At 31.8% G+C, this 17,147-nt stretch overlaps 1 protein-coding gene across 1 annotated transcript; it reads left to right on the forward strand.

The window, feature by feature from the left end:
• Positions 1-841: 841 nt before the first annotated feature.
• LOC143072663 (arrestin domain-containing protein 3-like) lies at positions 842-16,853 on the forward strand. The gene is made up of 9 exons (XM_076247712.1): positions 842-1,199; positions 3,247-3,319; positions 4,152-4,299; positions 6,064-6,166; positions 7,346-7,486; positions 10,531-10,646; positions 13,177-13,378; positions 15,743-15,897; positions 16,640-16,853. The coding sequence occupies exons 1-9, from the start codon at positions 941-943 to the stop codon at positions 16,703-16,705; spliced, it is 1,263 nt and encodes a 420-aa protein (XP_076103827.1). The 5' UTR covers positions 842-940; the 3' UTR covers positions 16,706-16,853.
• Positions 16,854-17,147: the final 294 nt, after the last annotated feature.

The raw sequence follows: 17,147 nt of genomic DNA on the forward strand, positions 1-17,147 counted from the left end.
AAAATGAACGAAAAACAAATATGTTACACATAAGCAAACGACAACCACTGAATTACAGGCTCCTGACTTGGGACAGGCACATACATAAATAATGTGGTGGGGTTAAACATGTTTGTGGGATCCCAACCCTTCTCCTAACCTGGGACAGTGGTAAAAGAGTACAACATAATGCCTACATTTCTTGTAAGATATTTAATCACAGTTTGATTTCCTTCATTGGTTATTTCCTTTGGGCAGATAAAATATGTGCAACGAGGGAGACTTTGGAACTCATTTACTAGTATATCAAGAGAACACCTTTTATCACCTTCGCGTTTTCAAGTCTATGAAAAAGAACAATTTATAGTGACACTAAGATGTAACTTTCTGCATACACCCCGTCATAGAATGGGCTTTAAATGATACTCTACCACACTCCTTGAAAATATTAAGTCATTTATCTAATTTATTTTCTTAGACATAAAATATTAAAGAAATTAGTTTTCTCGGTTTGCATTTTAACGTATGCCTACCAATAATTACCTTGATTCCATGTTGAATTCATGAGTTCAGTAGTATACATAGCAGAGGGGTCTTAATTTCAACTTGAAAAGCCGTATATTTACTTCTCAAAGTATTTACTATTTTCTTATAATGATTTACAATGTTTATAACTTAATATACAGTGAGATAACTTTTTACCTATTATATTGACAAATTGAAAACATATTGTATAACATATGTCTGAGCACTCTGACATCGATGTCATCGATAATAAATATCATTAAAATCAACATTGATCAATTTAAATTTTCCCGCGAAATTATCTTTATGGGTCATTTTCCAGCATCTGTTTTACTTCCGGTTGCAGTGATTGGGGAAAACAAAATGTCGCTCGACAAACCAACTCCGGGACAAATACTTTCATTTATCTTTGTAGACGACCCTATATAGCGTTAAAATGGGAAAACTAAAATGCTTTGAAATCATACTTGCGGGAAACAAATCTGTTTTCCACCCAGGCGAAAAAGTATGTGGGAAAGTCGTCGTCGATCTGAAGGGCGACATGAAAATGAGATCTCTGCGCATTTTTATGCGAGGGGTAGCAAAGGTACACTGGACTGAATCAAGAAGTACAGGCAGTCGTCTTGGTTCTTACACTGAACATTATAATGCAGAAGTGGAATATTTCTTTAAAAGACAAGTTCTGTTTGGAGGAGGTAATTTTTTTGTCGGTAGTGCCCATAGTAGGGGTACCAACGACCTGACCCGTCTCTGAAAATAGTGTAATGTAGCTGATTAAACTATTTTCAGAGACGGGTCAGGTCGTTGGTACCCCTACTATGGGCACTACCAGTGTAGAAATAGCTACATTTGTATATAAATGAGGCCTGACCAATAACTGGTATAGGCCTCACTGAAACATTGCCTTGTTTGTCAAGATTCTCTGCATGTACAGTAGTTAAAAGTCTTCAAGAAAAAGACCTCTTCAAACCAACATCTATAAACTCAAAATATTACTGCAAAACATGTCAATTAAGTTTTACCTCAACACCTAATGTTCTCTGTTAGCCAGTAATTTGGTTGGTTGTACAAAATTCCTAAAGGTGTTAGACAACTTCACATTTGTACACTTTCCCGTACATTTCTAAGGATGCTACATTTGTAATTTACTAGTTCTTGTGCCACGCGCTGATACAATGTACAGTGTCGAGTCTACACTGAGACAAAGGCTCCCCTGGCTACTATGACTCAAGTGGGAGTTCTTCATAATAAATATCAACATGATATAAAAAACTTGTCTAGTTATTTTTGTCTTTATTTCGTTCACCTACCAACATGACCAAGTCATGTACACAGTTTTGTTAATTTTTTTATAATCATGATAATATTTCTTTAAAAAAAAAAAAATATGTATTTTCTGCTTTATCATGTTTATCTAGAGGAAATTCTCAAAATTCTACTTTTTGGCCCAAAATCATAATTTTTTTATTAACTCAAAATGGCAAAAGTTTGGAAAATTTAGAGGCTGGACAAATTGCTTACATTGGACGATGTCCATTCAAAGCGTTTTGTACTTAAATCGCATTTCATGTCTTAAAGGATACTAGTCTCAGTGTCTGGCTTTAATTCTTCCATATTCTTTCAAATAAATTGTTCCATTATTTCAAATACTCGTAAATTCCTTAAATTTCATCTGATTTTGACACGGTTTTCAACAAATGGAAAGGCATTGTTTACACTTTTATCTGGGTATTTATCAAAGAAAGATAACTTGTGTTTGCAATGTTTTCAGCTGGAAATGTAAAAGAAGTATTTCGATCTCGTAAACTGGGACACATCGTCAACTGTCTAAAGCGTGAATCGCTATAAAACCGGGATTCGTCAGCGACAAGGTTAAATTATGTGAAAAATCATTAATTGCATGCTTAAAAATAATTCCTTCCATTGATGATATTAATTAAAATATTGAAAAAACAATGTTGTACAATTATTTATGATATATTGTCGCTTGTTACTGTCTTTATTTTAACCTTAAATATTGTTTTATCCGCTTTCTTTTCAATGTATGATGATGAATTCATTATGTATACTTTAAAAACCAAGAAATTCTTTTAAACATTTGGGATTGGGGTTTGAAATAGTACAAAATTACAATTTGTGTTTTCAGAGGATTCATGTGATGGAGATTGGTCTGTTGTACTGTGACAATATAGATCCAATACTTTGTAATTACTTTGTAATGACAATGCTTTAATGAGTAATACATGTACATTGTATTCTTAGAGTGGTTTCAAGGGTTATGTGTCTGAAAATTGAAGTTTTAAGTTCTAGTATGATATAATTTGTACATCATGTACATTTTGTACATCAACATTCATAACATGAAAACAAAATATAATATTGAGTACTGTAAATTCAGAAATTATTGCATGCATTTATTCATGCAATTATGTGAGTTTAATTATTGGAATTTAAGAAAAATCTGAATACCAATATACATATGTATATATATGTCAGCTAATATACATGTACATATAAATGTATATCAGCTATTACATTGTATTAGAATGCAAGTTCTTAATATTGCTTTAATCACCCAGTTGCATTATTCTCATTATGAATATACCGGTAAAAAACTTCATCAATTTCTGCAGTATGTGTTATAATTTTAAATTATAAAGTATCTGTATAAAGTAATTGTCTTAATTGATTGTGGATTTAATTTTTACAAATTTTTTTTACATATGAAATGATATTTTGTAGAAGTATCAGAAGGAAGAGATACATTAACTGAAGGAAGACATGAGTTCAGTTTCTCCTTTGATTTACAAATGGGGTATGTTAAATCTAAATTTAGATTGTTAACTACATGTATTTATACCTGTTGCACAGCTGGTTCACCCCTTAAGCTTGTACAAAGTCTGTATGCTAGTGTTGATATATAGGAGATTGCCATAATTGTTAAAAAAAAAAGATAGAAGATATGGTATGATAGCCAAATGGCGTAGAAATAAATTACAATAAATCGCTGTAAGCCTTTAACAATAAGCAAAACCCATACTGATTCTATACACTGTATATTTATTTCCTGCCTACTTTTTGTTTTGTACTAATCAGATGCAGATCCAGGGTTTTGAAAAGTGGGAGCACAGGATAAATGAAACTGGATTTTAAATAACACAATATTTTTTAATTAATTAAAAAAAAACCCATGCATTTTGATTTTTCTGGTAATATTTCAAGCTGGAAATGCATTTATTGTAAGTCTTTAATGGTTTACTCTACTGGAAGCTTTAATTGTATGTTTTTTAATTCTTAACTTACATGTAGAGTAGCAAATGTAGGTACAACTTTAACACATGTATGTTATACAGAAAAGGCTTTATATGGTTCCTTTTATTTACTGTGGATTGATTATTATTTGTGGGCAACCAAATTTTGTTAGTTTTGTGTGAATGAAAGACAAGAAAATTAAATATCAACCAAAGTACTATTTTTCCTAAATCCATGTAAAATTGGTGACTATGCATATGGAAATAAATAAATCCACAGCAGTTATCATGTACATGATTTTGGTTAACTGATTGAGACTAAATTTTAAAAGACTAAGTATGCATACTTTTACGTTTTTGATTGCAATATTAATGTGATGAATGATTTTCTTTCAGAGGTATTGCAACATCATTTGAGGGAAAACATGGCAGTATACGATATTGGCTAAAGGCTGAGATGGACAAACCCTGGTCATTCAACCATAAAACTAAGAAAGCTTTTACAGTCATTAGTCCAATAGATATAAATAAAGCAGAATACCAGGTTTGTATATTGGTATACGATATATAGGATAAAAAGTGATGAAAGATAGTCATGGACTTGTGTTCTTGGCGCTGATTCTTGTGCTAGTAATCTGTGGACATAAAATGGCTGTCAGAGGATGTGGTTCTTAGATAGTGCCGTACACAAAATTTTGAGACAGTGTTTCCCACATTGTTTACCAAGAAATTTTTATGCAATTAGGTCACTTGTGAATAGCTGATCAGCAAAAAACTTTTAAAAAAAAGAGGCCATAAAATAACACCTTGTTGGTATTGTACAAAATAATTGGTTAAGAATTTGCTTATTTTGTAAAAACACTTCTGTCTGCATCTCCCATAACACAATTAAACATTCCAGCAAGTCTGATCTATTGAATCTTTTCTTAACTGTGTTGCCAAATTTAACATTGAATTGAAATTGAGAAATTTAGAACCTTATTAATTGGTGTCTTTACTTTTCCAGAAATCCAACTGTCTAGGGAAGTTATTCTGCAGAAATTTGTGCCTATTTCATTTTGATTTTACAAACCCTTCACAGACTATACCTATTCTGAGATACTTGAAAAATTCAATTGACTGACAAAGACCACTTTAATTTACCTCCAAGTAGCTTTGTAGATTTATCTACACTGTCCTCCCCAGAATTTGAGAAATGTTTTAAGTCACAAAAATGTGTAAGGGGTAGCCCTTCTTTTGGAGAGAATTGTACCGACAAGAAACAATCCCTCGATATTCAGAAATACAAGCTTTATGGCAGGCTAGGTGTTAAATTATTTACACTTTTTATAAATAATCATGAAATAAAATATAATCAATTTACACACAAACATAATGCATTGATACCACAGTCTATTTATAGAGTTAAAGAGTCCATATTAAGTCATTTTAAGAGAATATTCTCCTGTTCCTTTGAACCAGTGCTGAACAGCTATACATATATGTCCATGTCTGGTGCATCTGCTCCATCTAATGTCTAAAGATATTTTATAATTGAGCCGTTTGTAATTTTTGGAATGCAACTTTTAAAAACAAAAGAATTCAAATGAACAGCTGACCAATTTCTTCAGTCTGCCCCTTAAGAGGGCTTCTGTATATGTATTTGTCATTTTTTTAATAATTCAGTTCAAAGACAAATTTACAGACATAACTGATTGTTTTTTTTAAATATAAAAATTAAAGACTTATTTTGTTTGCTAAGATGAATCAGATCAAAATTCTACATTATAAATTTATCATAAATTTGAATTAACTTGATGTTTTTTTTTATATATATGTAAACAACGTCCAGTTCATAAATATTTGTAGTCATGTATGATAAACAACTCAATTACATGGTTTGATAAGTCAAATTCAGGTAAAGGATAGATCCTAGTGGATCAATAATTGCGTAATTTAGTGTTATATTGATTTTCTTCTCAGCAGAGATCTTTAGGTTAACAAAAGTTATCAACAGTTCATATGAACATCTAAATTAACACACTGTATTATCTTTTAATGCACTCAGTGCCAATTTAAGCACTGCAGGGTCAAGAAAAATATTAGAAGAACTCTAGTCTGTCATATCTGCCTGGACAGAACACTGCTGTACATCAACATTGCAGAAAAATCACTTTATTTATAAAATTTTGCTCTAATCTTTCTGTGTGATTATTTTTCATCTGATAATCAAGTAGTTTTTCTTTTCTTTTAGATATTTTGCAGGTAACATTATTTTGTAGTATCTTTTTAACAGTACTCTGTAATTGTATTTATTATGTATTTTCAGCTTTGTGTTGAGAGCAGTATAGAGAAAACGTTATGTTGCTGGATGTGTACCTCAGGACCAATTAGTATGACAGCAAGATCTGATCGCAGAGGGTATTGTCCTGGTAAGAATGACCAAGATGGACAGTTTTATATTGTATTTTTTTAGCTCACTTGACTGTTTAGCCCATGTCAACTACTTATTATATTTGCATGTTTCTTTGTCTTCTCTTAAACAGGATAATTAAAAGGTCAAGACGATAACATTCTAGATTTTAAACCCTGTCATGTAATGATTGTTGTCAATATTTCTTACAATACCTTTAGTCTCTAGATCCTTGGCCAGGTTTTCTAAATAAAATAACAACTAAATTATTAATAAAAGTAATGAAAGTACAAAATGTGTACGTCTTTTTTGGTGATTTTCATGTGTGAAGTATTTACCTATTTAGTTTCTGTTAAGATGAGTCCAAATGTGCTTTGCTAGTTGGAAATCCCCTTTTTATAGTACTTAGCACGCCTTATCCTTGAGTGTAAGAAAATTGGTCGCTACCGGTTAAGGTTAAATGTGTATTAAAGATAGGGAGTACATAAACGTTGGATAATCTAGAAAGCAATAATGATTTCACACTACTCAACACTGATTTATCAATATAAAGCATGTAAATAATAGTAACTAAACAAATGTAGAATTAATAACAAGCATTGATGTTAACCAATGCCACATGTTGGCAAAATTTAGTAAAGCTAAATTGAGAACTGTGAATTCTGCCAGGAAAGACATAACGTTAAAAAAAGGTAGTGCCGCATTATTTAAGTTTCATAAAGTCATAATTCACCATATTTTAGTATTTGAATGTTCCACAATCACATGTTTTACCAAGATTCATAGTAATCTTATACACTTGTACATATTCTAAATGCACCATTGAACCGTTATTTCAGAAATGTTTGCAAGTGTTAATTATTGAGATAGTTGAACAATGAACATAAATGGGATATTGATTTTGGGGATTTCTGGAAATGTTGCAAAGAAATAATGCTATCAAATTGAGGATATAAGTTTAAATTTTTGGCAAAATCTACCCATTGGGCAATTGCAGTATTTCACAATGATAAAAACATTTTCAAAAATGTCTAAATAAAAGTATCTACATTATACATATTTGTACAAAATTTCAGAACTGATGCATGAAAATCTGAAAAATGCATTTTTTTTGACAAATATTGGATTTTCTGACTCTGTATCTGAAATGAAGTTGATTCATAGATTTAAATCTAATTAACATGTTATTACATTACAGGAGAATCCATAGCCATCTCTGCTGAGTTTGAGAACCACTCATCACGGACAGTGATACCAATGGCTACCCTTTATCAAACACAAGCTTTCTTTGCCAATGGTAAATCAAGGGTTAGAAGGACAAAGTTCACAGTATTGACAGGTTAGATAAATTAAATGCATATTAATAATCAATATAATAAGATGCAATTATATATATAGAAAATCAAAACAATATATATATATACTGTACTTTTGTAAACTTTTACATATAAGTAATTGTACTTAGAGTTGAAAAAATTAGTGCAAGAAGCTGGAAAGCATTTGGAAGTTCTGGAGTTTCATTATGAAAATGGATTTAAATTTGCTCCTCTGTTCTTAATTAAAATAACTCAGTTGTGATATTTTGCTGCTCTAAAATGATTATTAACACCTGAATGTCTTCTCACTAAAGAATTGGTCAATTAATCATTCAGAATTAGTACTGGATTTACATTTAGTTTACATGACTCTACCAGATGACTGACCATGCTGACTCGTCCAAATAGCTCCTGATCACGAGAGGGACTGCATTATTCCAGTTATTCTGTACCAAGTCCATGGTGATGTTTCTGGACTGGTCAGGGATCTCCATGGCCTGTTTAACGATGGCGCCCCGCCATCGTTCAAATGTCTTGCGCCATCGTCAAATGACCCGCGACATCGTTCAATTGATTTCCGCCATCGTTCAAAACTGTAATCGTTTTTATAGCCTGATGCCATTTTTTTAGCAATTATAATCAAATGTATGTAATTGCATAACCCCCAGGCTTTAGTATAATCCAATAAAGTTCTAACGCCTGAGGGATATCCGGATTAAAATTGCTAATCACTTGTACCTGAGCTTGTACGGGTAGATCAACAAACCAGACAGGAGAATATTATCTGAAGATTCATTTGTTGAATTATTTAACTAAGTTTCCGCAAATGCTTATGATAATTCAGATTAGATAAATAAATAAACAATCCAGTAATAAAGTTTAACAAGTCAAACACGTGCTTTTATTTTGACTTACGCAATGAGCATCCCCCTTTTTGAGAAGTATAAAATAAGAGGTAAAACAGTAGTTATTATTTCATCGCAAATAACTTGAGTACTGCTGTATTGTAACGATAATATAGAATTACTTTAAAAGTTAAAAAGTAGAAACTTTTAATATTTCCTGTAAAGAAATATCGTATCGTAATTCCGAAATTCATTTTACAAGCGGCAATTATTGAAAATACAGTAGATTCCGGTTATTTGCATAGCCTATTTGTCAGACAAAATTATGCAATAAAGCGGAGTATGCTTATATCCGAAATGCCAAATGACAGAGTCAAATAACATCGACAGAACAGATCAGTAAAAGAAATCCCTGAAGAAAGATGAACGTCTGTAATCCACATACAATATACTGAATGTTGATTTATTCAAATAAAAATTTTATGTCTACTCTAGTGTCATGTGTGTTATTTTATTTTGTTTCTTTAAATAAAGATTATAAACACATTTAGTTTTAGTTTATTTGCATTCAGACTTTCCTTTACCTGGGATACGAAAATAAACTGTTCTAAAAATAGATTTGTTTCTATGACCCATATGTACAATGTACATTGTTAGGCTTTGATTAAAATAAACTTTTAAACAATACTTCACAGTTTATAATTATTTTAACAATAGATGTCATGTGTAATGAATTGCTGTTGATATGCAGTTGGGCACTGAAGTAACTAACTTGTTAGTTTCGTATATGCAAAGCAGTAATGGTTAATTGCTGGACACACGTGTTGAAAGTGAGAAAATATAATAATTAAAAGTAAATGCTCTTTTCATAAAATATTAAAAACAAATGATTGATGTATAAAATTCTTTAACCATATGTAAATGCCCTATAATATTAACATTAATACAGATCACCCCAAGCCCAATAGAGTTCACATTGGTTATGATCGATAATTAGCAGGAGTTTTTGTTTTAAAAATTAACCCCAAATGTAATCTATGGACAATTGTTTAAATTCAATCAATTATTAACACCCTTTGAAGTAGAATGGTCAGTGTTTTTACAACAATTATCTGTTTGACATTTTTATGACCTCGAGGCTTAAAATAGAACATGGGAAACTTTACCTGTGTAGACATCGAGGTTTATTTTAAATCAAATTCTATAATATAAACATGAAAGAAACTGTTTTAAAACTTTAGTTCAATAACACAAAAGTAAATATGAAATAATAACGAAAATAAGGATGCATTCAAGAAAAATATACTTACCAAATGACCGTTTCCGGTCAAAAATCTCGTCAGTTTTACTAAGCATATCTAGACGGCAATAATTTTCTATGCAATAAACCGAAAGGCCACTTGTAGAGCTATGCATATAACCGGACAATTTAACATTAGATGAATGGGAAATGGTTTTGTGCAGGAGAAAACTATGCAATTAACCGAATTATGCTATTAAGCGGTATGCAATTAAGTGGAATCGACTGTATATATACTTCTATATAGTATTTATAATGAAAATTCAAATAAATATAATTTAAATAAGTAATGAATTAGCATGTTCACCTATCCTTATGTGGAGGGAAGAAATACTTTCGATCGCGCTACACTGTGTGCGTAGATATGGTTTATGATGGTGAAAGTTCCTCCATCGTTCAATTTTCATCCATGGAGATCCCTGCTGGTGTTAGTAGTTTTAGGTTGAACTATTAAACTGACAGCTATAACCTATGAAAAAAAACCATTTCTACAGAAAATAGTTATCAGGCTACAGTTTTTTAATGTTTAAAATGAATGTAAATTACAATTTGTTATACTCGCATGACATTTTGTATACAATTACAGTATGTTGAGCTACATCTGAAGATCTAAAAAAAGTTATGTAAAATGTATGTGCATTTATACTCTTAAAGATATATATTTGTTTACAATGCACAAAAAATATCAACAAAAAAGTACAAATCATAGTTCTGCAATATTCCATGGGTGCTATGTCAAAATTCCTGTAGTCAACAATGTACTATAAATGAATCATACAATCTTATGAATGTACCCTACAATTTTGTTGTGTGTGATGGTTCCTTTTGACAACTAGATAAAGAGAAACAATTTAAACATAAAAGAAATGGATGTATGAATATTTAATAAAATATATATAAAAAAACCATTTTTATTTTTCAGGATTGCCAGTTGCTCCTCAATCACATGGAAGTTGGGATTCACAGCTGTTAAAGATCCCTGCCGTTTCACCTTCTATTATTAACTGTTGTGTGATGAAAGTTGACTATTATATTAAAGTAAGTATATACAAAATGATACATGGCAAATTGTTATATTGATACATAGATGTTAGGATTACCATACTGTTTGTCTGTCAGAACTTCTTTAGCTGCAACACGAAAAGATAAATGTAACTCAGTTCCAAAGTCTAAAATACAGCCTTTGGAAAATTCTTATGTGCATGGACACTTATTTTTAGCTCACCTGGCCCAAATCTTTTACAAAAATCTTCTCCTCTGAAACTACAGGGCCAAATTTAACCAAACTTGGCCAGAATCAACATTGGGGTATCTAGTTTTAAAAATGTGTGCAGTGACCCAGCCAACCAACCAAGATGGCCACCATGGCTAAAAATAGAACATAGGGGTAAAATGTAGATTTTGGCTTATAACTCTGAAACCAAAGCATTTAGAGCAAATCTGACAAGAGGTTAAATTGTTTTAAGTCAATATCTACCTGCCCTGAAATTTTCAGATGAATTGTACAACCGGTTGTTGGGTTGCTCCCCCCCTCCAATTGGTAATTTTTAAAGAAATTTTGCAGTTTTTGGTTATTATCTTGAATACTAATATAGATAGAGATAAACTGTAAACAGGAATAATGTTCAGCAAAGTAAGATCTACAAATAAGTTGACCCCCCTTTAGGAGTTATTGCCCTTGATAGTAAATTTTTAACAATTTTCATTAATTTGGTAAATTTTTACAAAATAATTTCCTCTGTTACAAATTGGCAAACTTCATTATAGATAAAGATAATTGTAAGTAGCAAGAACTTTCAGTAAAGGAACTTCAAACACATCACCATCACCAAAACACAATTTTGTCATGAATCCATCTGTGTCCTTTGTTAAATATGCACATAGACCAAGGTGAGCGACACAGGCTTTTAAGAGCCTCGAGTTTAAAATACCATTTACTTTCAAAAAGTGACATGAAATACTAACTAATCATTAGGAGCTATTACCTGTGATGACAGAGTAGGGAGCTGTCTGTCTAACAACTAAAGGGATACATGGTTTTGTATCACCGATAACTTCAACAGTTTTCTTCAACTTCATTCAAACACATATTAACAATAAGCATCTATTTTGAACAGATTGGTTTTTTTTTCATCATGTGCGATGCTGCGACAATATTTGTCATATAATGCTACATGTCTCTAAGCAAAAGTTTAAGTTAAACATGTTAAATGCATCTCTCACAGTTTTCCATAAACAAATTTCAAACTTTGCACATAAATAACTGTGGATTCATTTATTTTCATGGATATCAATTTTCGTTGATACAGGAAAACTTGCATTTTTCGTGGGTATTTGATTTCTTGGTTTAGCCAATCTATGCATACAAACAAAGCCTATAGACAATGTGTAATTCGTTGAACATTCAAATTTGTGGTTTTACAGTACTTGTCTAGTGTTTCTCAAATAACACAAAAAAAGCATGGTAACTTAATTGAAAAAGGGCACCTAGAGCACGCTAAAATCTATAAAAAGGGCACCTAGAGTGTATGGACATTTCAAAAAGGGCACCTAGAGTGTGCTAAAATCTACAAAAAGGGCACCTAGAGTGTATGGACATTTCAAAAAGGGCACCTAGAGCGTGCTAAAATCTACAAAAAGGGCACCTAGAGTGTATGGACATTTCAAAAAGGGCACCTAGAGCGTGCTAAAATCTACAAAAAGGGCACATAGAGCGTGCTAAAATCTACAAAAAGGGCACATAGAGTGTATGGACATTTCTAAAAGGGCACCTATAGTATGCTGCAGAAAACAACAAAGTATCAGGTATTATACCAGTTCAATAATCACTATATGGAACAGACATGACAGAAGTTGTATTTTAACAATAAGGCATATTTCGAAATTATTTTGCCTGTTCTTGATGTTGGTTGGAAGTTATTTGGTATCATTTAAATAGGTTTTTTTTAGTGCACAACGAAGGGCTCCTAAATTAGGAGTTTTAAAAATATCACAGGTGGAACAGGAGATAATATATTGATGCAATTATGCATTGCATACATTGCAAAAGGTATAAACAGTAACCTATAGAAGGAGGATTATAAATACAAGAAGGAAAACAGGAAGTACATGCATACTGTACAGTACATAAACAAATGGATAACATGTGGACATTTTCATTTTGTATTTAATATCCTAGTGTTTGTTTAATCTCAAATCCATTAATTTGCAGTAAACAATCATTAACAGAGGTGCTAAAACTGCCAAGGGCAAGGTATTTAACTTTATCCCATTGTCAGTTAATAGAATGTTACACAATCAGGTAACAATTTTAATGGAAATGCCAATGGGCATGAAAATTATGAAATTTTATTTTTGTTAAGGCTTCTATTAAAGGCATTTTGGAGACAATGGCATCATCCAAAGAAGTGAAAAAAGGCATGGCGTCATTTATTAAAAAGTAAAAAAGGGCATGGCGTCATTTGAAAATGGCATGGTGTCTATCCATGCTTAACATGCTTGGGGGGAAACTCTATTGTCAAATTTGTCATTCCATGTTTTTGACTCTAGCATGTTCAATTATTTTCAGGTGGCATTACATATACCTGGTGCTTATAATCTGACATTGCATTTACCTATAGTGATAGGAACCGTGCCCTTTCGACAAGGACCAACTAGATACACAAGTACCAGGTTCTTCAATGAAACATTTACAGACTACCAAAACAGGACAACATTACCTGTACCTCCACCTTATAGAGAAACTATCACACCTCCCCCACCGTTTGATGGTAAGTTGACCTCAAGTTTTGAAGATTGAAAACCATTATATTGTAACAAACCTAGGGTTACTATAAAAACTGTTTAACTCATTGAGTCGTTCAGGAGGAATGGAATCTGCTTTAAAACTCAACAGCAGCGTGAAGAAACACTAATATTTTATACATAACAATAGTATTTATTTCAGTCGTATTTTGACTCGGTTCTTCTTTCAATATAATAAACATCAAATACACATTCATCTTTCAACAAATAAAACAATAAATCAGGTGGTCAATATAAATTGTAGTTGACAGCTCAAAGACTTGATTTAGAAATGACATGTTGTTCTACATGTACAGGCTCCTATTTATGTCTTTTGACACTTACTATGACGTAAGAGTAAACATCAAATCATCCAATCAAAAGCAACGTTTCTTACGTCTTTCGGCTAGAAACGTTCAAGAAGACAATCAGATTTCGTTATTATTAAATAAAGAAACAATATTAAGTTGTCCTCACTTTGTCCTTCTTGTCCGAATTATGTTTAAAAGCGTATGAAACTAAAAGGACATTTCTACATAATGCTATTTTTAAACGGACAATAAATTCCTTTCTCGATACGGCGTATGAACTTGGGTGTAATTTACAACACCTTACACATTAAATATAATGCTTAAATGAGATCAATGAAAACCCTGTTCTATCATAAATAAAGACAATGTTAATGAAAGGGGAGACACAAACATAATAAATACGCAATTTATCTGCATTGATAAAGTGTTAACTTAAACAAATAATAATATGAGATCGTAAAGTGAAAGTACAAAACGGTGTCATGGCAGATGTAAACATGTTGAATCTCACGACGATATTTGTCAAAAATAACTCACTATATGACGGGATAATCAAAGTATTTCATAGGTAAACATTACCAAGATATACATATAAAACTGACCCTTATCGCTTGCAGAGTACAAATAGTTTAAATCATGAGTATGAAAATCAATGCATTTATCAGTGTTTGTGCACACCCGAGAAGTTGACCACCCGGCAATATTCAAATAAATATATGTCATAAACAATAAATAATACGTTAAATAATAACAATTATAAGTCCAGATTTGTCACAATATCTTGTATGTTTGATGGTATGCATGTACTGACATCTTCATGGACAACTTCTAATGTCCAAAATTTGTAAGTTACAGTATAAACTTAAATATGATAGTGTTAATTTATGGATAGCTTGATGAAATTGTAGGAATTTGTGGAAAGTAAATAACAATTAGATTATAACATTTTTATGCCCCACCTACGATAGAAGAGGGGCATTATGTTTTCTGGTCTGTGGGTTCGTTGTTTGTTCGTCCTTTCGTCTGTCCATTCGTCTGTCCGTTCGTCTGGCTTCATGTTAAAGTTTTTAGTCAAGGTAGTTTTTGATGAAGTTGAAGTCCAATCAACTTGAAACTTAGTACACATGTTCCCCATGATATGATCTTTCTAATTTTATAATTCCAAAGTTTTGACCCCAATTTCATGATCCACTGAACATTGAAAATGATAGTGCGAGTGGGGCATCCATGTACTATGAACACATTCTTGTTTCGTCCATACTCTGATTGTCAACATATAAATATAGTACTATAAATCATTTGCTTGTACCAATTCTCATGAAAATTGAACACAACATTAGGATTAAAAGATGCCTTTCAATTGTAACACCTATATTATTTTGATTGATAGAAGGACACATTTGTAAAAGAAATCAGTGAATGAAGACTCGATTTAGATTTTGAAAAATTTGAAATTTGTATTCCAAAGTCTTAGGACAGTCATATTTGACACTATTAATATGCCTCCGATATCCTTATGCAAGTTTTCAAATGAGCTATTTTGTTTAACTTCAAATTTGATGTCTTCTCAGTATCACAGTATGAACAGTGTCAAATTACACAAAATGGGTGTACCATAGTATTCTCTTTTGGCAGCTGCTTGTTTTATAAGTGATCAATCCTCTTGTTAGCCCTCTATTAAAGTTAAAATACTATTACTTCTTAACCCTTTCCCTTCTGAAGTCTGAAAGTATATATATACCCTGCTGACAAGGTTGGTCATTCATAGGATTATAATTCAGATAAAAAAACTGAATTGATAGATCAGTATTAATAAATCCCCCCCCCCCCCCCCCCCCCAAAAAAAAATATACACCTATGCCTGTTTATGGTAACCTTACAAACACATTGTTGTTAGACTCTTTTGTCATATATTGTTAAAATTTCAGGTTGTTCCACTATAAATTTATTTTGCTTGCTGTAATTTTGTAACAACTTAACCCTTAAACCTAACATACTTCCATAATATGATAATTGCATTAAAATTTATTATTTTTTCAGATCCACCAACTTATCATGAGAGTGTAGGTGGTGCTGTTAGATTGGACGATGAAGATGACGATGATGATGAAAATACATGTAATATGGGAGACCTAACATATACACCTATGTATAACTATGTATATAATTATAGACCACCACCTACTTACACTGAGGTATTGAAATTTACTTAGATATATAAAAAAAAATCCTTTGCAATAATAAAAAAATGTAAAATAATATGGAAATTCACCATTTGAAGTTCTGTTGTGATAATTTGTCTAATGGAACTTGAGTATAATGTGGAGATATGGACTGGACTGGTATTTCGGTAATAAGGCTGTTTGGAAATGTTGGGGATTTTGAAAAATTCCCGCATATCAGCTGGAGACATTGTTTATTCTGTCAACAATTAATATAGGCATGAACTCATTTGAGAAAAATAAAGTTACCAGTGAATTTTGAACAGATATATGATGTTAAGGAGGGGTATTTGCGAAAAATACCAGTCGAGAGAATGTTAAATTTCACGAGCCTTAAGGCAAGGGAAATTCAGCAAATACCCCTCAAGAGCATGCTATATCTGTTTAATTACACCGAAAGTTAACATACAAAAGGCATTGATGATTGTGACGTTACAAGTGTCCAGTTGGATAGAGTATTTTTTGGCAAATACCATGACAGAGAGGTTAAAAAAGGCATATCCTTACAGAAGGTGTAATTATTAGTATAACACTTAGAATACACTGAAAAAAATTAGGATGTCATAAAAAAAAATTGTATTGTCATGCGAGAGACACATGGCCTTGGGATGTGTTTTTCAATTTGATCGGATTGTTATCGCTTTGACACATTCACTGTTTCCATTTTACAATTCTATAGATTATAGCTACAAAGTGTCCTTTTTACTATTTTCAGGAGGACCCTCATCCAATTAGTTTATGTGATGTACCCAGAAGGTTGCCTCGGAACATTGATCGGTGATGACAAATATTTCAGTTATTTATCAGCAGTGCCTGTTTATATTTTGTATTAAATGGCAGTTTTGATATCAGCCAAAGAAAAGGGGGAATGTCAACCTTAAAGACTTCAGCTGGAAAGAAGTGGAAATATTTGTTCAGGTCTCAGGATGTTTGCCTAATTGTTGTCAGAATTTTACATTGTGGACAGAGCTCATACTGTTTTCTTGTAAAAAATATGTCACACATAGAAATTACAATCGTAATGTCAACCATTGTTTATGTAGTATGTGTTTGTTTAATGGAATGACTAAACCACTGTAAACCCACCAGTCAACTTAATTTATATTATGTAATGGGTTGTTGTACTTATATTGGTAGATTTTGTTTATAGAGTAAACTATTTTATCATTCAAGCTTAAAATTACAATTAATATTCTAGGAGAGATACTATTCTATTCAACTTT

Source organism: Mytilus galloprovincialis, chromosome 4 (genome assembly GCF_965363235.1).
Source record: "Mytilus galloprovincialis chromosome 4, xbMytGall1.hap1.1, whole genome shotgun sequence".
Lineage (NCBI taxonomy): Eukaryota > Metazoa > Mollusca > Bivalvia > Mytilida > Mytilidae > Mytilus > Mytilus galloprovincialis.

Bases quoted from the DNA above. Each gene is read 5' to 3' on its own strand.
- LOC143072663 (XM_076247712.1), top strand. From the start codon at position 941: ATGGGAAAACTAAAATGCTTTGAAATCATACTTGCGGGAAACAAATCT. The intron at 6,167-7,345 runs GTAAGAATGACC...ATTACATTACAG, and splicing joins TCGCAGAGGGTATTGTCCTG to GAGAATCCATAGCCATCTCT. The intron at 10,647-13,176 runs GTAAGTATATAC...AATTATTTTCAG, and splicing joins AAGTTGACTATTATATTAAA to GTGGCATTACATATACCTGG.